The 25,500-nt window shown below is 46.7% G+C and overlaps 1 protein-coding gene across 7 annotated transcripts in view; it reads left to right on the forward strand.

Annotated features, from left to right (window-relative positions):
- Ptk2 (protein tyrosine kinase 2) overlaps positions 1-25,500 on the forward strand; it is a 230,131-nt gene that overhangs the window by 174,601 nt on the left and 30,030 nt on the right. For 6 of the 7 annotated variants that reach the window (XM_026403058.2, XM_026403061.2, XM_077801007.1 and 3 more), the window contains 5 exons: positions 550-665; positions 1,514-1,614; positions 4,458-4,547; positions 6,858-7,062; positions 20,967-21,078. In XM_026403058.2, the coding sequence (XP_026258843.2) occupies positions 550-665; positions 1,514-1,614; positions 4,458-4,547; positions 6,858-7,062; positions 20,967-21,078 (624 nt within the window). Of the gene's footprint in view, positions 1-549; positions 666-1,513; positions 1,615-4,457; positions 4,548-6,857; positions 7,063-20,305; positions 20,433-20,966; positions 21,079-25,500 lie in introns of those variants that run through there. The other variant, XM_077801010.1, reaches the window with a different exon arrangement.

The following is a 25,500-nucleotide window of genomic DNA, read 5'->3' on the forward strand; positions in this document are numbered from 1 at the left end:
TCTAGAGTATTAATAAAGCCGTGTGCCTTTCTTTCCCATGTTAGTATGTAGCTGAATTACTGTGTCAGTCTAGTCTTGAGACCAGTGAGCCCCTGGGGTGAGCACCCAACACCTGACCACTGCACCCTTACCATCCCGTCCTCCTCACTGCGTGGCACACCCGCCTGGGCCACACTGAGTTTTGCAGTGGTGGTGAATAAGCTGTGTTTGTGTCTTAGGTTCATTTGAACAGTAGCTAGATCTTTGGGGTCCCTGTTGTTATTAGCAGTTCTTTATTTTGTGATTCTATTATTGTTTTGAAGCTTGTCTTCTATAATTTTTTTGGAATTCATATATAGGCATAAAGATTCTAGTTTTACAATAGGATTGAAATAATGATTAAGTACAATTTCTGAGTTAAAATGTTTCATTCATTACTTTTTTTGTATAAGGGGAAAAGTGAAGCCATTTCATAGTATTCATATGTGTTTGGAACGTTGGTGCAATGCTGTTGAGTGTAGCTTTTATGTGTTGAGTTTTATTCTCTCTTTTATCTTGCTGTTCCCAAAGCTGAGGTCATTTTTGCAAGTAAGGAAATACAGCTTGGATCTGGCATCTCTGATCCTATATGCCTATCAGCTCAGTACCGCACTGGCGTATCTGGAGAGCAAAAGATTTGTACACAGGTGAGACACAATCCTGAAGCTACCAAGTGCCTTGAGTGGGTGGAACTGCAGGCCAAGTATGGGGAGGAGCCATGCTCCAAGTGCCCCAGAACCTTTCATACCTCTCAGATCTGTTGCATAGCCTATCAGGTTGTGTCCTACAGAGGGAAGTCCTGGCTTGGAACACATGGTGAAAGGCTTTTCTTGGATGCTTTCAGGACATTTATTCCTTCCACACATATAGTCAAGAATGTGTACTTGACACGAAGCAGGGGATATGTGGAAAGAGTCCCCGAAATAATTAACTCCAGGACACCACAGCATTATCCGTGACATCTATTGCCCTTCTCTGGAATTTCTGTTTATAATCTGTGGCTCCAGTTTGATGACCAGTGAAAGTCCTTAAGAACTATCTGCCAAGGGTCACACCAGTTACTGTGTTATTGTCCAGCTTTGAAACAAGCTGTATCCACAAAAGCACTCAAAAGTCTTGTGATCAGAAGATGACTTTTACTTGATTTAACAAGATCTCTTTAGTACTGGTGAAGTTACAGACCCCCATTTGAGCATGTCTGTCAGTTGTTGCAGATAATGATAGAATTTTGTGAAAAGTTAATAAGCATTTTCATCATTTGAGAATGTTTTTCCATTATTTAAGATAGCTATCAGCATATTCATGAGTAAATATCTACTAAAAGGAATACACGTGAAGTAAAATCATGTTCTTTAGCCTATAACAAATCTATTTGCATTGTCTATAAGCTGTCTTTCACAGTGTACCTGTGAAAATATGTTTATATAGTATAGATGAGTTTATAGGTTTGTTTTCATTGTGTTAAAATTTATTGTCCCAAATTCTTCCTTGTCAGGGACATTGCTGCTCGAAATGTCCTGGTATCCTCAAATGATTGTGTAAAATTAGGAGACTTCGGATTATCTCGGTACATGGAAGACAGTACTTACTACAAAGGTAAGAAACTAAAGCAATAACTAAAAATAAGCTGCAAATCTTTGATGTATTTATAGTTCTTTAAATAGGTATTTTCCAGGGGCTAGGGTTGTGGCTCAGTGATAGAGCGCTTGCCTAGCACCTGTGAGGCACTAGGTACGGTTCTCAGCACCACATATAAATAAATAAAATAAAGATCCATTGACAACTAAACAATATTTTTAAAATAAATAAATAAGAAGGTATTTTCCAATGTGCTTTCCTTGGGTGTCAGATGGATTTGGTGGAGGAAGGAAGGATGGCCCTGTCCACAAACAGTGCTAGAGGAGAAGGATGTCCAGAGTGATCCAAAATGGATCATGAGCTTATAAAACATAAAACCATAGAACCTTTAGAAGAAAAATATAAATCTAGAGAATCCTTTAACTTGATACCAAAAGGAAGAAAAATTGATAAATTGGACCACATTAGAATTTGTAATTTTTGTTCTGCCGAAGACTACTAAGAGAATGAAAAGTCAAAGTACAGGGTAGGAGAAAGTATTTACCAAACACACAGGAGGAACTTCCTTAGCAGGAAGATAGATGAAGAAGGTACTTGGGAGATGAACAAAAGAAAGGAAGACCTTCACTGAAGAGAACATAGGGTGGCAAATGAGCCTTGACCTTGTTCAGTATCTTTAACCATCAGGGAAATGCAGATTAAGACCAGAGGGAGAGAACACTGCACATCGTCAGAATCATTACAACAAATACTGCCCATACCTGGTGGAGGCGATTCAGAGAAGCTCAGCCACTAATAAGGTCCTCAGGGGGATGTAGAACATTAGAGCCACGCAGGAGCGTGTGCAGGCCTTCAGTGAATAAAACTGTGACCATCATTCAGCACTGTGGTTGGACTCCTGGGCACTGATCCCAGAGAAGTGAAGACTTAGCACATGCACTCTTGTTACTGCAGTTTTATTTGTATTGGCCCAAAATTTCAATCCAGTTGGCTCAGTGGTGGAGTGCTTGGCTAGCATGCGAGGCCCGGGTTCTTCGGCAGCAGACAGATAGCCTTTCTGACTACTCTCTTCCACACCCTTTCTGTGTTCTGTGCCTGTGACTACTATCCTGTTTTCTTTTGATATGTGAGGAAAAAAGTTTGTTTTTTGGGGCTGGGGATGTGGCTCAAGTGGTAGCGCGCTCGCCTGGCATGCGTGCGGCCCAGGTTCGATCCTCAGCACCACATACCAACAAAGATGTTGTGTCCGCCGAGAACTAAAAAATAAATATTAAAAATTCATATTCTCTCTCTCTCTCTCTCTCTCTCAAAAAAAAAAAAGTTTGTTTTTGTTATTTAGTCATTTAACTTTTTTTAAAAAGTCAGTTTTTCAAATTTTGAACTATATCTCATATTTAGCTCAAATATTAACTAGTCCAAGTCCTAGAATTCCAATAAAGAGCTAAGTTCTAAATTCATACAAATACCAAAATTTCACATCCTTTAACAGCATTTAAAATGGGCAGTTGGGGGCTGGGGTTGTGGCTCAGTGGTAGAGAACTTGCCTGGCACATGTGAGGCACTAGGTTCAATCCTCAGCACCACATGAAAAATAAATTGATTAATTAAACAAAGGTATTGTGTCAATCTACAATTTCAAAACTACTTTAAAAAATAAAAAAATGAGCAGTTGGTAATTCATGCAGATATCACCTCAGAATGATCAATGAGTGTAGATTTTTTTGGATAATGGAAAAAGAACCCCTAAGTATTAAGACTTCTTCAAACTACTCCTTTTTCTCAGGGTTCTAAGGGTCCAAAGGGCCCCGCGTAGGCCCTTGGTGTCTGTGCCTGTTCCTGGTCACCATCCACCCTCCCACTCCTCCCAACCCTGGTCTGTCTCTGCTCACTCCATGCCATATTTGAGATACCTGTTCCCACCTTGTAGCCTGTCTCCTTTGGCTCCTTTGGAAGCCCAGCAGCTGAAGGATGGTCCTGGATGGTGTACCTTGGCTGCAGAAGGGAAGCTCGGGGTTGATCTGGGCTGTCCCGAAGAAGACCCCTATAGCTCCACGCCCCTCACTCTTCACATGCAAATGGAGGATAGAGTCCATATTTGTGTATTTACTTATTTGCTACAATTTGTAACCCATAAGACTTGTACGCAAGGTGCTTTTGTAGTCATACAAAGACATGCGTGGGGCAGCAAACATTTCAAGTCTCCCCAGTAGGCACATTGGCATTCTCCCTCCTATCAAGCCAGAAGTCTGGGTCCATAGAGCGCTCGGCAGAACCGAGCCACCTGTTAGTGGGGCAGCCTCCAGAAGGTCTCCTGACGAATAGTCTTAGGGCTTCAGGTTGTGATCTTTGTGAGACATCACATATGTGTGGAGCATTGGCCCCATATTCATGGCCACGAGAGTCAAGTGTGCGGTACGCACTACCAGGACCCACCCGTCTTACACGGGTGGGTGTGTCCTGGTGAGCATCGAAGCCCTGCCACTCACTCTCCTCCCTGCCCCTGCCTCACCACAGAGGGAAGGACCCCAGGGTCTCTGTCCCCACCCTAGTCTAACTACTCAGGGCATCGAGGAAGCAGAACATTGCTCTCTAAAGAGTCAGGTGGAATATTTGAAGCTTTATTTTTTTATTACTTTTATTTAATATTTATTTTTTAGGTGTAGATGGACACAACACAATGCCTTTATTTTTATGTGGTGCTGAGGATCGAATCCAGATCCCGCCCATGCTAGGCAAGCACTCTACCTCTGAGCCACAATCCCAGCCCCATGCAGCTTTATATTTGATAGTGAAAATCTCAGCTCTGCTAGGTTCTCAAGCAGATTGCAGGGAAAATTTATTTTCTAAAATTAATCTTCTAGCTTCCAAAGGAAAATTGCCTATTAAATGGATGGCTCCAGAGTCAATCAATTTTCGACGTTTTACCTCAGCTAGTGACGTGTGGATGTTTGGTGAGTATTTCTCGGAGTTTTGTGTATTTTTAATAATTGTGTCTCATGTGCTTGGCAAAACAGGCCTTGCACTGTATCTCCCGAGCGTGGGTTGCCTGGCCTTCAGAGCCTGAGCATCTCCCTGGCCACACAGGTCGTGGGGCTGTGGTTGAGGAGCATGTGCGGCTCACAGCTCTTGGGCACACCTTGTGGCGCTCTGCCTTCTGTGGCACGTCCCATTGCTATTCTGTGCTCCTCCTGCTGCTGTCTCTTCTGCCTGGGGAGCAGCTTTGTCTGTCTCCTTCCTTCCTTCTCTCCCCTCGGCCATCTCATGATTCTCTGTGACAGACTCAACAATCGGGTGTCCTCGGCCCTTCGGTGGCCCTGCTTCCCGAGGTCTATGCTGTCCTTGGTGTCCTTCCTCTGGGGCCTGCTGGCCTCAGCTGCTGCTTCCCTGTCTGGCCCACCCCTCCCGTCCTCTTCAGTGGTCGTCCTTCTCTCTGGATTGTCGAAGTGCCTCCCAGCTGGTGTAAATTTGGGCTTATCCACCTGCACTGTGTGGCTGGACAGCTCATCCTGACTGTGGCATGACTTGCCCTTCCTCCCATGGGTGGCACTGCCTCCCGACTGTCCTGCGTCATTCCGCTCCCTGGCATTCCTTGTCTTTCACCCTCACGTGTTGACCTGATGGCAGTCCTATGTGTGAGTGTCCCGTGAGATCAGGAGCAGCTCAGAGTGCTGGCTGAGTTCATGCAGCTTCTCCTGGCTCCATGCTGTTGATTTTCAGCAACCATTTGGTGCCCTGATTGGTATTTAGGAGCCCACAGGTAGAAAAAGGAAGAGCAGCTGTGTAATCCAGACTGCAGGATCCCCCTAGGAAGGTCATGCCCCAGATCCTGCAGCACCTATGGTCACATCTTGCCCTTTCCAGGGCGGGGCCCATTGTGTCACCTGGGGGCATCTTTGTGCTGTTTTGGGCTGGCCTGCTCACAGGCGTCATGTTTGTTCACATTATTGTTTTTGTGTCCAAGTGAGTTTGAAAGGGCTCTTCTGGTAGGAATAAAGTAATAACCCCAAGTGGGAAAAAGGGTTGCATCATAATCACTCTGGCAGTATTTCTCCCTTTTTGTCACATAATTAATGGCATCTCATATTTGATTTAATAAAATAGTATTTAGAGAAAGGTAAGGGCATTAAGGATGATATGTGATTTTCAAAGAAAGGATGTAAGTTCTCGAGAAATAGCGACTCTTAATTTTATTACTGATAATGGGATTACTAAAAGAGTGGCACCAAGAAATTATTTTTTTTGTTAGAGATTCTGGAATTATCAGTAGTTGCCGATGTGTGGCTCAGTTTGAGAATCCAGCTCACGCCAGCATGGGAGTTTCCTTCTTTGCATCCCAAGTCCTCTGCATGGGGCATTATTCCTACCGTGTGCATTCCAAGGTAGAGTCAGACCTGAGACAGCAGCCTCATCCTGGGGACAGGAGGGTCTCCTAGAACTGCTTCAGGAACAAGCTGAAAGGAGGTGGTCCGAGAGCAAAAGGGCTGATGCCAGGGGAGGTGTGCTGTGGCCTGCCAAGGCACTGGCCTCCCAGGCGGCCAGAGTGCAGGTGGCCATCGTGTGGTGCTGTAGAAGGTGCCTTTGGTCACGTCTCAGTGCCATCCTCAGTGTTGAGCTGTCCTGTTTGTTGATTTGAAAGGTGGGTCTATAGGATCACTGAGCCGATAACAAAGTCTGGCCTCCTGGGGCAGAGTGCAGTCATTGCTAAGGTGCAGCCTGGTCTGGGTGAGATGGCTACAGCCACGGGAGTCCTCAACCAGGCCAAGGGAAGGGGGAGTGGTGGGCTGGAGGGTCGCCCAGACAGCAAAGCCATCGTGCGCCTTAGAGGGAAAGCTGAGTTCTCTGAAAGCTGCAGACCTGTGCTTGAGGAGTTTCTTTTCAGTCCTCAAGGCAGCAGCTGCAGTTGTAATGAGGCTGGGCTGAAGTTGGGTGGGGATGTACAAGTAGCCTCTCTTCTGGAGCCATGGAGTGTGCCTGAGCTGGTGGGTCACTTTCAAGTGCAGCATTTTCAGAGAAATAGACCTGAGGAAAACAAGGGGATTTTATGGCTTTTTCTTTGTAATAATTCAGCACTCCAATACTCACACCCCGTCAAGTGGTTATCACTGATCTCACTATATGTTGGAGGTAATGAATACTGCTCTGCTTGATGTGTTGCCTGGATCTCACAGCTGGCCCCATGGTGCCCGCTGCAAAGCCACTCCCAGACATGGGGTTGCCCTTCCTGCCGAGCTCACTGCGCTGTTTTCGTTCCCACTTCACAGGTGTATGTATGTGGGAGATTCTGATGCATGGTGTGAAGCCTTTTCAAGGAGTGAAGAACAATGATGTGATCGGTCGAATTGAAAATGGGGAAAGATTACCAATGCCTCCAAATTGTCCTCCTACCCTCTACAGCCTTATGACGAAATGCTGGGCCTATGACCCCAGCAGGCGGCCCAGGTTTACTGAACTTAAAGCGCAGCTCAGGTAGGAGTGGGGCGGAGAGGGCTTGGGCGGGGGCAGACCTTGCTGCTTCTCATCCTTTGCAGTCATAGCATTCTAAGGTCATTTTATCAGGACATCTGAGGCTGGGCTGTTTCTTCTGCAAATTCAGTTAGTTTAAAATTTAATTGGCATTTCTTTGTACCTTGCTAGAGCCTTTAATGAATAATATCTTCAAATCTTAATGAAGTTCCAGCTGTTGTCAGATCTCTCCCTAAGCTCCTGACTTGGCCTGGCTTAGGTGGCCCATGGTTGCTGCGGCCCTGCTGTCACTGCAGCCCTGCTGTCACTGCAGCCTCCTCCACTCGGCCCCTTTGCCTCCCTGTACTAGTGCAGGGAGCTCACTGCCTGCTCCCCCACCTTGCCAATAGCAAACTCCTACTCAGAATCCAGGATGCTTCCCCATGCAGCCCTGCCCCCCAGAGAGGTAGCCTCTCTTCTGCCACCACTGCTGGTTCAGATGCCTTTTTGTGGTTCTCACTTTGTTCCAGGCACTGTTAGGCCCAAGGCCTCCAGTAGTTTCCAGACCCCTGGAAGTCACATAGGGACTAGGTGTGTACTGAGTCCCTCAGAGAAGCATCTGCATGGTCTACCTGCCATCTGCCCTGGGGTCCTTGTTTTCATGTTTGTGTCCTCAGCTTTAGTCAGAGCTACTGATAAGCATCACCATATCTCACTCATTCCTTCAGCCAATACAGACTGTAGGACCAGGCACTATGAATGAATGTTTGTTGAACTGAATCAAATTAGAATCTGCATTGGGGCCAAATATTTTGATAGGGACAGAATTTTTTTTTTAATTCCAAATATCGGGGTTCATGGCACCCTGCAACTTCATCTGGCCCTTGCTTTTTGGTGGTGCCCAAGCACTCCTGAAGCTTCATCAACCTTCAGACGGCTCAGCCACTGGAAGAAGGATCCTTGCAGGAGAATGCTTTGGGAGGGTCAGCCCTGTTGGAAGGAGTGTGAAGCTTCTTTCTGTCCTCAGGTGTTTGCTGGATGCTTGTGTTCTGAGCAAGGTTCTGTGGGTTCATGGTGACCAGACAGTCCTTGCTCAATAGAGCCTCATCCTGAGGGAAGAGCGCAGTCAGGCCAGCCTCACTTGCTGTCTCCACTTTTTGCCCATGGGGCCACCAGCACCCTCATCTCTTCAGTCCTCTTCAAGTAGACACTCTTCAGTCTTAATCAGTTCTCATACTCATTATGTCCTCCGTGCTACTATAGCTGGGTTTTGAATATGCTTTATTTCATGTTTTGCTTAGATTTTTTTGTTCCTCCTTGATCTTCCCCCAGAACTTCACAGAGCCTGTCCTTGAAATTTACCCTTCTAGTATGGGTTCCATCACCCCACCTGCCTGGTGTCTCCCTACTGACTGACATGCTGACCACATCCTTCCCAGGGGCATTGATCAGGTCTCTGTTCTCAACTGCCCTTGTGCCCTCAGCACTCCTGCAGATTCCGTGTGCCCTTGATCTGGCCATTCGTGGACTGGGCCTCTCCACTTTTTAGCTTTGGCCTTGCCCTTTTCTCATAAGTTCCAACTTACATTTTAAATTGCCAGCTGGGCATTGTGTTACCCAAGAAGGAAGTCTGTTGCCTTACCCTCTGAGCCAGCTCTTCTGCACTCCTCTCCTGTCTGGTTGGCACAGCTGGCTTGGTTTTCCTGAAGCGACACCATGGAAAGGGACCTCCCCTGATCAGAATGACCCCTAGTGGGTCACTGGCACCCACCTCCCATGTCCAGATAGAGGCCTGCAGGCCACACTCAAGCCAACTTCCAGGATGGCCAGGTGGCATCCCCATATCTTCCAAATAGCCTGGCAGATGCCCCCTCCTGGCCTGGTGTACCCCCCTGTACCCCTCCACCGACGCCCCGCCTGCCTGGCCCTCCCTGTCTCTCAGCTACTGTCTCACGCTGGCTCTTCTGGGCCTCTCAGCCACACAGCCTGCACCCTGGGTCTCCGGAGCCCTGTGTCCCTGTACTTGTTGTGCTACCACAGAGGGCTGCATCCCAGTTCAGCTCTGTTCCACAAGGGCTGCCGAGCCTGGCACTGGTCACTGGGCCAGATGACCGGAGCACTTTTCCTGCCCTCGAGGAGCTCACAGTCTAGTATGTCTCCTCCCTACTAGACTGAGGCTCCTTGAGGACAGGGATCGTCACACTCGCCTCGGTTTGCCTGCACCTCCCGCCAGGAGCACTGGCTGGCCTGTGCACACTGAGCACAGGTGACTGAGCCTTCATGTGTCCCAGGGCGCTCTGCTTTCAGCAGAGATGGAGTTGAACTTGGCATTTTGAATATTTGTAATATGGCTACCAAATAGCTGATGAAATTAAACTTTTTTATATAATTGTTTGCTTGGGCATTTACATAATTAAATAGCTGCTATTGTGAAGTTTTTAAGAGTTTTTATTACAGTCAGAGTTTTCACAAAGAAACAGCAATTGCCTGGTGATCCTCACCCACCGGCCAGTCAAGTGTGTTTCCCGCCCTGTGGGCTCACTGCACTGTGGCCTCCACTCGTCCTGACTGGACTGTGTGTGTGTGTGTTCTGACTGCGTGAGTTGAAGAGAGGGACCCAGGACCGAGCTTTTTAGGTGGCGTCTTAGGAAAACCACTCAGTGAGACTTTACTGAGTCAGTCAGTCTCTGTGTCCCTAGGAACCTGTCCTCATGACCTCTTTCCATGTTTGTAGGAGTGAATTCATGGAGAAGGAGATCAACCTGCGGGTGGCTCATTATCAAGTGTAAAAAAGCCCCACAATAGGAGTATTTTAAGTGTACCACAGTAAGAATTTCTCATCATACATATTCTAGCATTTTTGTGTTTTGTGGTTGACAGATTGTTAAAGGTGTACTAGAGCTTTTCTGATGGAAAATCATTAGGTCCCCACTTGAGTTCCGTTAATTCTTGGTCAGATTCCGCATGCAGGAGACCACAAGAAAGAACTTCGGGAGCTTCTATTCAAAACCAAGACTTCTGAGCAGCACGCTCCCTGACAAAGGCATCTGTGCCTCTGTAAAAAGGATCAACGTGTTTCATCTCAGTTTAGGGAAAGTTTTAAGTTCATGTTAAATTTCTTAAATCCTCTTTAGATTAATATGAATGAACAAAATTATTAATTTAATTAACAAATTAATTGTGCCATAATTTTTATCTCTTCCTTACCTTTTACTGCAGTATAAAAACACCAACGCTGAGGGGATTGCTGAGTGAACAGCTCAGTGGACTCTGTCAGGTCACACACACTGTAACCAGTGGGAACCAAGAAGGCCACAGCCTGGAAATGCACCCAGATTGCCCTCCCTAGTCGCTGTCCACTCTCCCAGGGTAGCCTTCGGGTTGAAGGTCTCAGCTGTCACCCTTCTTCTTTGTGATTTAATTTGCTCAGCATTTAGCTGGTGAGGTTGTCCCTGTCACTCGGGTAGCTGTACTTCATTGTCATGGCTGTGTGGCCCCATTTGTGCCCACACCAGAGTTGATTTCTCCATTCCACAGTGGTAGATATTTGGATGCTTACTAGTTTGGGGCTTGAGAATATTGCTCCAGCCAAGCAGGAGCCACACCTGTAGTCCCAGGGATTCAGGAGGCAGGAGGATCACAAGTTGGAGGCCAGCCTGGGTGACTTATCAAGAACCTGTCTCAAAATAAAATAAAAAGAACTGGAGATGTAGCTAGAAAGAGCACCTCTGGGTTCGTTCCCAGTACTGGAAATAAAGAATACTGTTCCAAGAGTGCAGCAGCAAGATCTTGTGAGCATACATGGGGGTGGGCATCGAGGTCAGGCATGTATCCATGCACCTGAGGCTGTGTGAGCGTTCTGTTTCTAAGTGGACAGACGTGTACCCAGGAGAGAGCATGTCTTCCACTTGCTCCAACAGTAGTTGTTTTCAGTTTTGTTTTATGCTTTTAAACCTTTGGAAATTATTACTTATTTCTAAGCAAGCCATTTTCACATAGAAAGAGAAGGTTAAAGGATACACGTGGCATGTCAAGGTATTCACCTGAAGGTCTGTGTTATAAGGACACTCGGCTTGCAAGCATAGCCTTGGAAGACAGTCACATTCTGAGCCAGTCTCCCTCACTGAGCTCTTTAGGAAGCGCTCACTGAGTTGATAGCAAGTCTCCTCTGCATTACTAGTCACTGCATTAGAAAGGAGCGGTCACTGAGCCCTTTGTGTGGCCAGGCACTGCACCTTGAGCTTTCACCGCAGCCCCTGGGGATATAGGCGGCACCCTCACCTTCACTTTGCAGATGAGGAGGTTAAGACCATGTGGCAAGGTGCTGAACCTGGGGCATAGAACTGTGACCCAGCAGATGTACCCAGTCCACAGCTCAAGCTGTCCTGCCCACAGCCTCAGTTAGATGTCTAGAATTCCCTGAAAACATTGCCCTAGTTGGTGCTGTGGCACATACCTGTAATCCCACTGACTTGGGAGGCCGAGTTAGGAGATCACAAGTTCAAAGCCAGCCCTAGTGAGACCTTGTCTCAGAATAAGTCATAAAATGGGCTGGGCATGTGGCTCAGTGATGAAGTGCCCCTGGGTTAAATTCCTAGTATCAATAAATTTTTTTTTTAAAGAGAAAACATTGCCATATGACTTAGACTGATCAGCAACTTAATAAATGAGTGAAAAAATAAACACAAGAAAGAGAAATCCAGAATTCCTATAGCTGGGCTTTCTACATTGTTTGAGTATCAAAAGGTGCTATTTGTGTACAAAGAATTGAAATGCATTCTGCTGTTATATATAACTAAGTAGAACAAATTTTTAAAAGGTGTGTGTGTGTGTGTGTGTGTTTTAATAAATAAATAAATAAGGTACAACAGCAGCACCAAGGCCTCTACCCCAGGTTTTTATGGGTGACAGTTTCCCAGTGTGCCTTTTGTCTCACTGCCTGTTTTGCTGGCTCATCCTTAGTGTGCTCCCACAGGGAGCAGCTGGGGAGTCAGGCCTCTCTGTGGGGGTCATCCTGAGTCTGCTATAAACTCAGGCAGTGTGTGGACTCGGCTCCGGCTTGAGGCTGCTGAGAGCTTTCTTTTGGGGGTTTGGGTTTTGGGGTTTTGACATGTATGCATGCATGTATAATTTTGGTCTTAGGTTTTTGGTAATTGTTTTAACTTTGTATTATTTTTGGTGCTTAATTTTGTTATACAGCACTGTGACAGATGGTTTGGTCAGGAATAAAGTTTAGTTCAGTACCTACAGGCACAATTTTTTTTTTCATATTGTGTGTCAGTAGCATACTCAAGTGAATTACAAGGCACCTCAGGAACAAAAACTTTCAGTTGGTTTGTGAAACTTCCAGTTCAAGCTAGCAACACCTTTAAAGTAAACGTGTATGGAAAATTTTTCAAAGAGTGTTTAAAAGGTTCTGTAACCCTGGGCAAGTTGCTTAGTCTCCCTATAAGAGGAGGATCATAAATATTGTCCATGTGATGATTTTCATGATTAAGTGAAATAGTTCATCCAAATGCTTGTAATTACACACAGCCCAAGGTAGGCGCATACTCCGTTAGCCTGCCTAGTGGCAGGTACCATAACAAAACTTTTCTGAAGATCCACAGTTATTGATTAGTTAAATGTCTTTAGAATAGTCTGGTTTCTTGGATTTGAACTTAAGATAAGCAACAGCAGAACCATGCAAGATCATGAGCTTTGGCACCAGACTTGAGCTTGAGCCCTGGCCCCACCACCGAGTCTCCCTGGACAACAGCAGCAGCTCCTTTGCAGGGTCTGGTTGTATAAGTGAAGGAGTGTGGACAGCCCCCTTGAGTACGGGGAGCCATTCCTGCTGTGCAGACTTGACGATGCCAAGCGCTTTGACACTTGGCAGGTCTTCTAGAGCATGAGTCTGCACACAACTCTTCCACAAGAGTCGCAGCTCTTGGTGACTCTCCACTCGTCCTCCAGTAAGACTCTCACATTAGAAGCTCAGGGTTGGACTGATGACATAGGATTGCTTGTGCTGCTTCTCTGCATATCTTTTGAAGTACCTCTGTATTTGCTTCCAGAATTCCTTTCAGAGGGGGCATCTGACTGCCTTCTGGTCATCACACCGTGTGTTCCATCTCCTCCCTCTCCGGGGCCTGGATGTTACCTAAAGGGCAGTCCACATTCTGGTTATACCTGTATTTCTTAAGATGCTCACAGCACCTCAGCCTTCAGAGTAATAAAAAGTAATGAATGAATCTGAATTTAATAGGAATTTAATGTAAACTTAAAATGGTTTCCACTAAAACTTTTTTTTTTTAATATTTTCTTTTTAATTTTTTTTTTTTTTAGTTATCAGCGGACACAACATCTTTGTATGTGGTGCTGAGGATTGAACCCGGGCCGCACGCATGCCAGGCGAGCGTGCTACCGCTTGAGCCACATCCCCAGCCCTCCACTAAAACTTTTTGTCTTAACCATTTCCTGTCTAATTTGTTCTTTACTGTCAGTGCTTCTCACCAGCCTTAGACGGGGCTTTTCAGGTGCAGCATTTGTGGCTGCATATCTGTGGCAGAGACCCCTGTCCTCAGTGCCCATGGTGAAATCCTCAAGATGCTCCTAGCCACCATGATTTCTTCCATCTGTTCTGTTTCTGTTTCTATTTTCTCCCTCCTCATAGTTTTTCTGAATTGCCATGAATTTTGTCTATAAGCTTAGTGTCCCTAGAAATATTAAGGAGGAGTTAGAAGGCATGAATGTCCTTCTCTGCCTCTCTGGAAATAAGTGCCTGGGGCCCCAAGTGGTTACCTTCTCTGCTCCCGCTTACAAAGGAGACAGGGGAGGAGACTGGAGGGGGAGAGTGCGCAAATATAGGGCCATTGGCTCCATGTCAGTAGCCAGAAGACAGGGAGAAGCCTAGGGCCTCTGTAGTCAGTGTCTTTGCTTTTAGCCAAGTGGCTTTGGCCTTCAATGATACTAGCCCATCCTCTGCCCCACTCCCTCATGCACGTTTGCAGCAGTATATTTGCCTTGGGCTTCCTGTGCTGCCCTGGGGATTTTGACATCCTTCTGTGACCTTTCACTGTCTAGATGGAAATATAGAACCTGCATTTACCACACCTCAGCCTGCTGTGCTCTGGAGGCCAGGTGTGTACCACATTCACACACACTATTAACCCTGCAAAATAAGACTGCAGTTTTTGTCTTGAGCACGTTTTAAAGAGTCCTCTGCATTTATCCCCACGCAGTGCTCCCTTCTGCATGAAGAGCTCACGCTTTGGCTTTTCACCAACCTGAGGAGCCTCTTCAGCGTTTCTCGTGCAGATCTGGTGGTAGTGAATTCCATTAGTCCTGCTTTACCCATAAGTGAATTGAACTTGATTTTTGTTGCCTGAGTGGGGTTTGTTGTGTTTGTTTCTCCTATCAGTCCTGTGAAGGTGTCCTGCCTTCTACTCTACCTCTTCCCTTCTTGGAAGGAGCCTCTAGTGCACCAGTGCTGGTGTTCTGTGTGTGGTGTATAGCTTTAGTCATCTCCAATCGGTGGTGTTCCATGGTTCACACAGCTTATGCGGGTGTTTTCTATTTTCATGCTTGGGATTTTCTGAACCTCTGAAAGCTGTATATTTGCATCTTTTGCCATATATGGAGGAACTTTGACCATTACTTCTTCTGATGTATTTTTTTTTAATTTTTTAATTTTTTTTTTTTTAGTTGAACTTAGACACCATACCTTTGTTTTACTTATTTACTTATTTTATGAGGATCGAACCCAGTGCCTCACATGTGCAAGGCAAGCGCTCTGCCTTAGCCTCCAAGTGCTGGGATCGCAGGTGTGCAACCCAGGCCCAGGTGCTCCTCCTCCCCTCCACCCTCTCCTCTGTCCTTTTTCTCTTTCAGACTAGATAATTTTTTTACTGATTTGTCGCCAAGTTCTCTAACTCTTCTTTATCATCCCATCCATGGAAATTTTATCTCAGATATATTTTTTAGTTACAGAATTTTTATTCTGTATTTTCTTTCCCTGCCAATATTTCCTTTCATTTCATTTATTATGAACAAACTTATCTTTTGTCCTTCAATATAGTGGCTTCTTTGAAAGCTACTGCCTACCAGTTCAATGTCTGAGTCCTCTTTAGAGTCAATCTTTTTTCTTCTTGACAGCAGATGACATTTTCATATGGACTTGTATATCAGAGAATTTTCAATCATGTCCTGGGTATTATGACTTGTAATCATTCCTCTCATGAGCATTCGGATTGTTGGGTTGCAGATCCTACCTGAGTTAGGCAGCCAGTCACATCTCTGCCCACTCTTTTCTTTAGCCTGGCTGGGCTGCTTGGAGTCTGCCCTGTGTGTCAGCTGGAGGTTTGGACAGAACTCGTGCTTCAGAACCAAGGCACTCCCTCTCTGGTCTCTTCTTTTTTGGATTTCCCCTTTGTTTCCGTCAGCCATGGTTGCTCCAGATTCGTTCTCTGGTTCATCAAGCCAGTAGTACTAGGGTCTGCCTGCTGGCTAAGGACTGTTATAAAGTAGGAACCCGGGCTGGGGTGCAGCTTGGTCAGAGTACCGGCCCACTTGTGAGGTTCTGCCTGGTGGCACTCCTCCTCTGACCAGTGCCCTCCAGGATCCTACAGCTATTGGCTGCTCTCTTGAGCTGTCATGGAGTTGTTTCTTATATTCATCGTTTATAGTTCCAGTCCACAAGAAGAGCTGTCAAACATGCCAGAAATAGAAAGAGTTCACCATTGTGTAGTAAGATTTTAGAAGAAACTGCTTTTTAAAACATAATTTCAAGATGGCCGACTCACCAAACATACAGCAGTGCTCACGTCCTGCATGCTGAAATACGTCTTAGGTGAAGAGAGAAGTGTGATCTCAGTGTTGATGAGGGTGATGTCCAGGGGAGGCGCAGCTGGGACACACGGTGGCAGTTAGTCCCTAGCTCAGCCCACCCAGCTGAGCCTCCCCACCCTGCTCAATTCTGCAGGCTTGTTTTCCGCACAGATGCCAGGAAGCTCTCGGAAAGGTCAGCTCCGTTCCTTTGTGATGAGGCAAAGTTGAGTAATTACAAGAGATCATGTTTCAAAACTGGCATTCCCATGAACTTGCCAGAGCAAGCCATTCCCTCCCACTTTTTTTCCTTCAAATTTATTGCACTATAAACCCAGACTGATTTTTATTTCCAAAGTAAATTTTGTGATATCATTGCTTTGTTTAGGTGGTCAAAGTCCAGTCTTTTTTAAAAGTGAAAGTTCTTCCCTCCATATTAAATAAAGCAGAGAACATTTCTTATTTAAAGAAATATAGTTTTGTAGTTTCAAAGAGGAGAGTTCACATCACGGTCAATCTTGAGACACAGGCTACAGAAAGGAAATAGATAAACATTCCTTTCTTTTCTTGTGGCTGTAAGGCGGCTCCAAGCACTGAACCATCTAGCATTTCCTTCAGAGTTTCTCCAGGTCTTCTCCAATGCATGGTCCTTCATCTGCCAGCCTTCTTCTCACTGCGGGCCTGGCAGGGAGAGCTCTGTGACTGCATGGCCCACCAGGGGTGCAGTCCCTTTCCTCTGAAAGTGCTTGGACAACCCAAACATCAGCCACTCTGTATTGATGGGCCTTTTCTGTTCCTGAAATCTGTCCTTGCTGGAGATTTGTTTGTGTATCCTGGCTGAGTGCTGGGAATGGGGGACTCAATAGACCACGTTCTTGTTTACCATCAAAATACCTTACAAGTGAATTCACATTGGATGCTCTGGAAGGGTGTGAGTAAGACCCTCCCATGCCCACTCAGGGAGCCTGAGACCCAGTTTCACAAGGGGTAATGCAACCAGATGAAAATCAGCCACTCTCCCACGTTTTTATGTCCTTTAAGTGTGAATTGGCTACTTGGGCAATTCTTTCTTTTAAAATGAAGGAGCTGAAAACAAATTCTGAGTTCTCCTTTGCCCTCTTCAGGACTCTCTTCCTAGATGGGCCCTGTGGATAAATGGACATAGTTATCAAGTGCACTCGTGTTTGAAGCAACAAGTTTCAGCTCTTATTGTTCTATCTCTTTGCAAGCATAAGACTTTGAAACCACCATTCTAGGAAAAACCATGAGGGCTCCCTGCCAGTTCATATTCAGCAGCTGAAAGCTTCCAAGTATAATGAATAGCTACTAAAAATATTGAGAGTTTGGGAAAATATGCTTCAGCTTGATCTCCATGACCCTGTGCACATTCTAGTGTTGCCCTTGGTTCCTCAGCAGATGCAAATGCAGGAGAGCAGCTCAGCGTTGTCTTCTGGTGCCTTCCTCCTCCATCTAGGGACTAGCCTTTTGTGAGTGATTTATATTCCTACTCTGAACAACAGATTATGGTTACTCAGGAGTGTTTGATATGCTATTTCTGGAAATGGCAGGAATTCCCTTCCTAGTTGTTTTGTGTCTCTGAAGCACAGACTGGTGTGCTTACCTAAAGAAATTTGGGGTCTGGGGCTGTGGCTCAGTGGTAGAGTGCTTGCCTAGCCCATGGGAGGCACTGGATCTGATCCTCAGCACCACATAAATCTAAATAAGTAAGATAAAAGTATTGTGTCCATCTACAACTAAAAATATATTTAAAAAGAAAAGAAATTTTGGAATATCTGGTGTGCACATGCTGTACAAGTGAGAAGAGGAATGGAAACCCATCTGACAGGTGCAGGAAGCCTAAGCTTATAGCCTAAACCGGGCACTGAGGCAGCAGTGGTTAAGGACTCAAGGGAAGATTCATAGGTGAACTCAGCAGGCTAGAGAAAAGGGGAAGTGACTTTCAGTGGGTGGGGGAGGTTGGTTGGCCAGGTGGGACCTCAGGAAATCTCCTTATGCAAGGGATTTCACAATTCTGGATGCAATCTTTGGGACACAGCCACAAGATTAGACAACCCATGTGACATAAAATGGCACAGTGGGACCTATTTAAAGTAGAGTTGTCTTGCCTGGAAGAAATGTCCTGTTTAGTCTTATAGCAGCTTGCCTGTATTTTAATCATATGAAGAAATAAAAGAAAGGACTTTTAAAAGTTATTTTGTGTTGATTTTTTCCCTTGATTTTTTAAAGACTTTAAAAGCTTTTAAGGTTTTGGTTTTTTTTTTTTTAAGTCTTAAAATGTTAGGATTCAGGTTCTGCTATTTGCTTTAAGGGTCAGGTGATGAAGAGCAGGGCACCTGGAAACTGCTAAAGGGATGTGCTTCTCCCTAGGGCCAGTTGGGACTGTGCTGTGGTCTCAGACTGACTCTGATCCCTAGGAACCATCTCAAAGAAAGCAGCCTGTGTGCAGGCCTCTCCTGATTCACCATTGGCCAGTGCTGGGGGCTTGCAGTGTGGTCCTCCACACTGGACAGCAGACCCGCTCTGCTCCAGGGCGTCACTTGGCCACTCCTGGCAATTCTTCATGCATGTTGTGATTCAGGGCCGTGCCAGTTCTGAACATGTACGGACAGCCTGAAGGGAATTGGAAGCTTGGGGAAGATGTTATGGAGGACATTTGAGACATAAGTCAGGCATGGCCAGGCAGAGGAGAGAAAGGTGTTCCAGGAGAGGTGGTGGAGAATATGATGGCCCCTCTTCCTGGCTCGGAGGAAGAGGGGAACGAAGAGAGCACCCACATCACTTTGGAAGAGTGAACTACCACGGATACCCGTCTCCATCCTCCCCAACAGCCTTGGAGGGGTGTACCTTTGTTCTGTGCCCTGAGACATTAAGGGGCATCTGCCAGGTTTCTGCTGTGGAGCTGTTTTAGCTCCTGTCCAAGACTCACCTGTCCCCGATGGTGGCAATGTTCTTGGCTAGCCGGAGGCACCAGTATCAGTAACTATTCTAGCAAGTTCATGAAAGTTGCACTGTAAACACTTCAGTAAGAGTTGCTCTTTTCATGCCTCAAGCTCTAATTGCTGCTTAACTCATTTGAAATACTTGCAGCGCCTGTGGGAATGCTAGCCGTTAGCCATTGGGCGATGCTATTTGATGGGGATTTTGGCATAGTTCTTTTCATTTTTAAAAGCTTCTTGGGTTTTGGTGCACTTTACAGAGATTGTCTGAATTTTATTTTATCTTTTCAGTAACCCTCAAGGTCAGTAGTTAGGGTGGTTAGGGAGGCGCTCCATTTTGTGGATGAGGTGTGGAGGGATCAAGTTGTCTGGTAACAGCCTGTCTGTGGCAGAACTTGAACCCCACATCAGTCTGACTCAGACCTCAGGCTCCTTCCCTGTACCTGACTACTCATTACAGCTGTCATTACTGATGAGCTGAGTCCCAGCCAAGTCACTTATCTGCTGGGTCCTTGGAATGTGTGTGTCTCACCCACTCACTGTGAATCCTTTGTTCATCCAGCAGATGCCTAAGTGTCAACTATGTGACAGGCATGGTTTCAAAGTGTAACATGGGGCTCTAGGTCATGAACGTAAAGAAAGTTTAAATGTAAAGATGTTTATTTCCACACAGAGTGGACAGAGTGCACTGCCAAGCGTTAGTCATGTAATGCTTATGTGCTTGGATGGGTTTGCCCTGGTAGCTTGCTAGAAATCCTCTTCCTGGCTTCTACAGGGCCTGTAATGGCACTGGGCTGATGCCTGTGCAGCCAGGGACACTCCAGACAGAACCCACCCTCCTTCTCTGCAAGGGCACTGCTATTCTCTTTCTGGCTATTGAGTCTCCCTTTACCCTGAACCAGAGCACCTTAAACACATGCCCAGGGCTCCCTCCCCAAACGCTGCCTGGGTTCACCTGGAACTCACCCTCGGCCAGGTGCCCAGAGTGCCTTTCTTGGGAGGCTGCTGAGGGATTCTTGCATGTTATGGAGGTGGCTTGGCGTTTGTTTGCTTGACCACAGTCTTTAAGTGGGAAGGAAACCAGAGGCTGGGAGGAAAGGGTGGGCCTCAGCCTTTAAAGTGGTAATACGATCCTTGCCTTGAGGAGAATATTTCCTTTCCTTTTGAGGAAAAATGTCTTTAAGGTCTGCAGTGATGGTTTTCTGACTCAGGGCAGCTAGGAAATGAATCTTGTCTGTCCTCCTGATTGGGAAGGTGCCTGAGTGAGAGCCAGGCTCCACCTCTACAGGAATGTCTTTATGAACAGTTGAACAAATTCCCAGATTAGAAAGAGTCTCTGCCGCTGATGTCACTCTTTCCTGAATAATTCTGGGTGGTTATTTACTGCATTCTGCCTGCCAGGGGCCAGAAACTTTGAATGAGCTGTATTATTAGAACTTGGAGCTACAGGCACGTAGGAAAGCACTATCTGCCTCTTAGGCTTAGGACGAGCGTTTCAAAGACCCACTGGGCCCACTGAGCCTGGGGGGGTGCGTGTGGCCTGGGGAGCTAGCTAAGCCTCGCCCCGCCCCCTCTGCCTGAGAAGTTGAAGTCTTGGCAGTCTTGTGGGACCTCAACCTCTGCACAGCCGGGGTAAGTGTAGCGCTTCCAGCTCAGGGCAGACGGTATTTTCTGAAGCACTTGTAAGTGCTGTTGTCTTCCTTATTTTCCTGGCCAGATAAAGTACTTTTTAAGCTGAGAATTAGTAGGACTACTGTACTGAGCAATTGAGGAAGTTGTTGGCCAACTTGCTAATTGGTCACATAACGTGCTGGTGAGGTCATATTCTGTGGGAGTGTGTCTGTCCAGATTTTGCCTCGTGTGTAGCTGCTTGACGAGGGCTGTGTGGGATTGCTCGGGTCTTTCTGATCTGCTCAGAGTGCACTTCGGCGTATAGATGCTTCCCCTTGGCCAGTCCTCCACTCTCACCAGCCTCTCTCTTCCCTGTGCCCCTGAGAACCAAGGCTGCTCTAGCGTCCTGGCTCAGGGTTAGGAACCCAATGCGGCGTTCCCCTTTCTTTATGAGTGTCCTCCACTAGGGTCCAGGTGTGTTCCTGGAGGGGCCGGGTGGGCTATGACGGGTGCTGCTCTGGCTCTCAGCCCCCTGATTCAGTGTGTTTTCTCTAGCACGATCCTGGAGGAAGAGAAGGCTCAGCAGGAAGAACGGATGAGGATGGAGTCCAGAAGACAGGCCACCGTGTCTTGGGACTCTGGAGGGTCCGACGAAGCACCACCCAAGGTAGCACCACCCAGCTGGGGGTGACTCTTTAAGTGCCTTCTGAAGTCTGTGCTGTAGATAGCTGTTTCCTTTGAGGAGAAAAGAGTACAGTTGCAACCAGTGTTCCCTTCGTCCCTCTGCAGGTCACCCTCTTGTGTTCCTTTCCATAATTTGTATTTCAGGTGGAGGCTGTTGATAACCGTAGAGTATGCTCCCTTTCCTCTGCACCCCCCTCCTCCAGCGTGGAGGAGCCTTTTCTTTCATTGACTGTCAGGGGTCTCCCTAATAATTGGTCATACTAAACATGAAACTGGGCCACAGACGCCTCACGTTTCACAGTATTATAAATGAGTCCAGTCCCACCTGACCATGTCCCCTTTGCTTTGTCTCCATTTGCTGAGAACACCATGCACATTTTCTGCCTGCGGCTGGGGTATCTGTGTGGAAGCTCGTGGCTCTTGCTTTCCTTCCTCAGAGAGGCCTGCCTCTCACCTTGCCTGCGCACTGTCCCCGGGTCCCTCCTTCTTTTGTCTTCTCCCACCCAGGAGCGAAGCTATAGCCTTCTGCCATGGCTGGGGTTTCAGTAGAGTTGGCCCCTGATGCTTTGAGTAATAGAGTCTTTCTGCGCCATTCCAAAGAGTGGCTTTTCACACCATGGTGTACCGGCCATGAACATGCCTATCAGACCTTTTTCTGGAAAGCCAAAAAATAACAGGCTTTTTTGCAGTTAATAGTTACTTGTTCTTTGATAATTGATTAGCTAAAAATATGACTTTAATTAAGTATTCATCTTCTTTTTAAAAACTATTCACAAATCTGCCAACACAATATAATTTAAGTATTATTGAACCATTCAAAATGATGCCTGAAAACTTATTTTCTTGTTGAGCCACATAGCAGTAAACCTGGCATCACATTGAAGGTGAGCATGGGTAGTGAGCACAGTCCTGCAGAATGGAGGGGTGAAGGGGCCTCCTCCCAGTCCCTCTGCAGAGAAAGAAAAGCACCCCACTCCAGGGAAGGCCCAAGCATTCCTCTGTTGTTCCTAGTTTAACAACAGCATGACTCCTTGGTTCCCACGAAGCCCCTCTTCCTGGTCTCCACAGTTGGCCTGTGTTTTAATTCTGTAGCAGCTGCACAATGGCACTGTGCTGGGAGGCAGGAGAATCGTGTCTTGATCACGCTCTGCTGCCGATTGGGGTAGTTACCTCCATGCTGTACACACCTCACGTTCCTCCTCCAGCCAGTGGGACGTGCTGTGAGATCATTCACCCTTGGGCTCTCCTCTTGGCACACTGAAGTATAGAAACCTCAGTGTTCTGTGACAAGCACCACACGGTGCCACACTGCCTGCCCCGGAACTCATGGAACTGAAGAACTTTTTTCATCTAAATATTTCTTTCTCTCCTGTCTGTCTCTCTCCCTTCCTCCCTTCTCTTCCTCTGGTGTGCTGTGGATAGAACCCAGGGCCTCCCCGGTGTCAGGCAGGCTCTCTATCACTGAGCCACATACCAGCCTCTAAGCATCTTTTTATATCCCAATCTGTTGGTTTATCATTTATATTTGACTTTTAAATTAGGGCCACGAGGTAGAGCTGGCTTGGCTTTTCTTGGTTTAGCATACAAGAGCCATTGCACTGATCTTTTTAAACATCGTTCTGTCTCTTGCTTTCACTTTCTCTTTCTTTGAAATGTCTTTGGAATGTGCGTCCGAAGCCCTTGTCTACAGGCGGAGGTTCTTCCCTGTACCACACGTGTTTGCAGCAGCAGCCATCTGCCTGGTTCTGTAGCCAGACTTGGGATGTCATCACAGGTGTGGGGTGATCCCAGGCAGCGAGCCGGGCTCTCCTCTACACCAGGCAGAATCAAGTCTCATGTGCAGTGTGTTCCTTCCCAGAGTTCACTGTCAGGGTCAGGTTCTGCATTTATGGTCACAGTCCTAGCCATTTCTAAAGTGAGTCTGTTATTCCCAGGTAGTGGGCCAGCACTGTGGTTTACTCTGCCCCACAAGATGGGGACTCTGTGGATCCTGTGGGTTTTCCTCACTCCAACTGTGATACCTCAGGATATATCCCACTTGGATTTCCTGACTTTGTAGATAAATTTTGTGTACTAGTAAAACATGGGGCTGGGGGTACAGCTATGTGGCAGAGCGCTTGCCTAGTGCTGGTTCAGTCCCCAACACTGCACCAAAAAAACAAACAAAAAAATTTTAATATGGCTTCATTAGTTTTGTTTTTTTTTTTTTGTCATTGATTTGTTTTTTAATATGTTTTTTAGTCTTAAATGACACCATATCTTTAGTTTATGTGGTGCGGAGGATCAACCCAGTGCCTCACACATGCTAGGCAAGTGCTCTACTGCTGAGCTGCAGCCCCAGCCCCATGGCTTCCTTAGTTTTTTAAGCAGAAATGTCTTTCTCCTATCCAGGACTCAACAGCTTCACTGTACTTCATGGCTAAGGCTTACAGCCGGGCGGCAGCTCCCAGGCAGAGTTCTGCCCGAGGGCCTGGGCCCATCCTCAGTTCTCCTTATCCCACGTACACACTATAGGAGGCCATGTTTCTTCCCAGTGGTTGCAGTCCTGAAAAGTAAACTGACAGGCCCCAAAAAGTGTCACCTGTGTTAACGGAAACGCAGAGCCGCTTCTGGGCTCCAATGGAGTTTGTGACTCTGTGTTTTGTCACCTAGATGAAGTTGAGTGACATGGGAATCCCTATGTTTGCTGGAAACTGCCCGCCAGTCCCCTACCCAGTCCTCATGGCCGACAGGAGTACCTCACAAGTGCCCTGCATGCCCCGAGGGTTGCCCTACCTTTCTCTCATCCCCCTCAGGAGAGTTGGCAAAATCCCCTCCACCACACATTCTTTCAGGTGAAAACCCCAGTTTTCTTGGAGGGGGAGGTGCATTGACCCTCTCGGGTCACAGTGCTCGGCGACATGGACACTGTCTTAATGACAGCTAGAATCTGGCTTGGCACCGACCTTTTTCCTGGCCTTGACCTTGGTCCTCTCCACAGCATTAGACTCTGGGCACCCTTGGTGCAGTCACTTCATCATCATAGAACCTTTCCATCTTCTTACCTGTTATTTTGAAATGGAGCCTTATAGGTTTTATCACTCACCTCTATTTTTTTGAGTCACTACAAGATGGTTTTTTGTTTGGTTGGGTTTTTTTTAGAGCATTTGCCATTTTTATTTCTTTGCTATGTTCCTTTTTGTTTGAGTCAAGTGCACTTCTCATATAGAAGCATGATGGCGCAGCAGATTTTAGAATTCTGCCATTACTAGCTGTGTGACTTTATTCAAATCACCTGCCTTCTCTGAGCCTACGTAAAATGTATGGCTCATCGACAGATTTTACTTGTACGTAAAAACCCTTCAGAGGTTATGCACAGTATACACCGAGTAAATGGCGGCTGTTTATATTTCCGCACCTTTTACTTATGTGCCATTTTCAGAATTTAAGCCATGGATGTTGCCCTGTGGCTGGGAAGCTCCGTCTGTTGCCCCAGCTCTTGGCTGTGCGTCCTTCCACACAGGATCCAGGACGTCTTTCCCGCGCAGCCGTTATGGTACTGCTTACTTATTGGCACGTTCCTCTAAACAGCTCTTGCCACAGCAGTCTCAGTGTACAGAGGAAGTCACACTCTTCCCTTTGAAACCTCTTTTAAATCACCACAACCACTTTTTCAAATTAAATCTTTAAAGATGTAAATCTGCATACAGCCCCTTAGCCCCAAGGAACACACTTTGTAAGCTGCCGCTTTGGCAGGAGTAGAGAGGAGCCTAGAACATCCCTCAGACCGTTTCCTGCTGCAGGGGTCTTTGACGAGTTCATGGTCACATTCAGTTAAGTTTGGAGTGGGCCTAATCTCTGAGGGGCTGAGGGGTAAGGGAACTTCCTGTCCTCAGGAAGTCAGTGGCTCCTTGGTAGGCCGAAGCGAGTATAGAAATGCTGGCCCTGCCCCTGAGTCAAGGGGAGCAGAGGACCTGAGTTTCCCCAAGGCCGGCAGGACCAGGAGACCTTTGTTAAAGACTCATGGGATGGGAAGTGTCCCGCAGGTGGAGATGTGGTTGTTCCAGGCCTTGGGCACAGTGCAAGTGCAAAGCCTGAGTCCACCCAGCACCAGTGCCAGAGGACATGGTGCCACAGAGTCTTCAGTGTCCCGCTTGCTGGACGCCAGTCCAAGTCCTTTATACTCTGGTCTTAACTCCTCTGAGAACAGTGTATTCCCACCTGGTTGAATCCCTGTGTCATGTAAGACCTTGTGGACTTCCCTTGTTGTCCCCTCTTATTTCAAACTAAACTCTCCCTTTGCTGTGAACTTGAATTCACTTATCTCAGAAGCTGGAATTGAGATCCTCAGTGCTGGAAGGGGCTGGAGAGCTCTTCCGGCTCCACCTGCCTGATAGTGAGGAAGATGAGGCTTGGCAGGTGGATC

Source organism: Urocitellus parryii, chromosome 7, assembly GCF_045843805.1.
Source record: "Urocitellus parryii isolate mUroPar1 chromosome 7, mUroPar1.hap1, whole genome shotgun sequence".
Classification (NCBI taxonomy): Eukaryota; Metazoa; Chordata; class Mammalia; order Rodentia; family Sciuridae; genus Urocitellus; species Urocitellus parryii.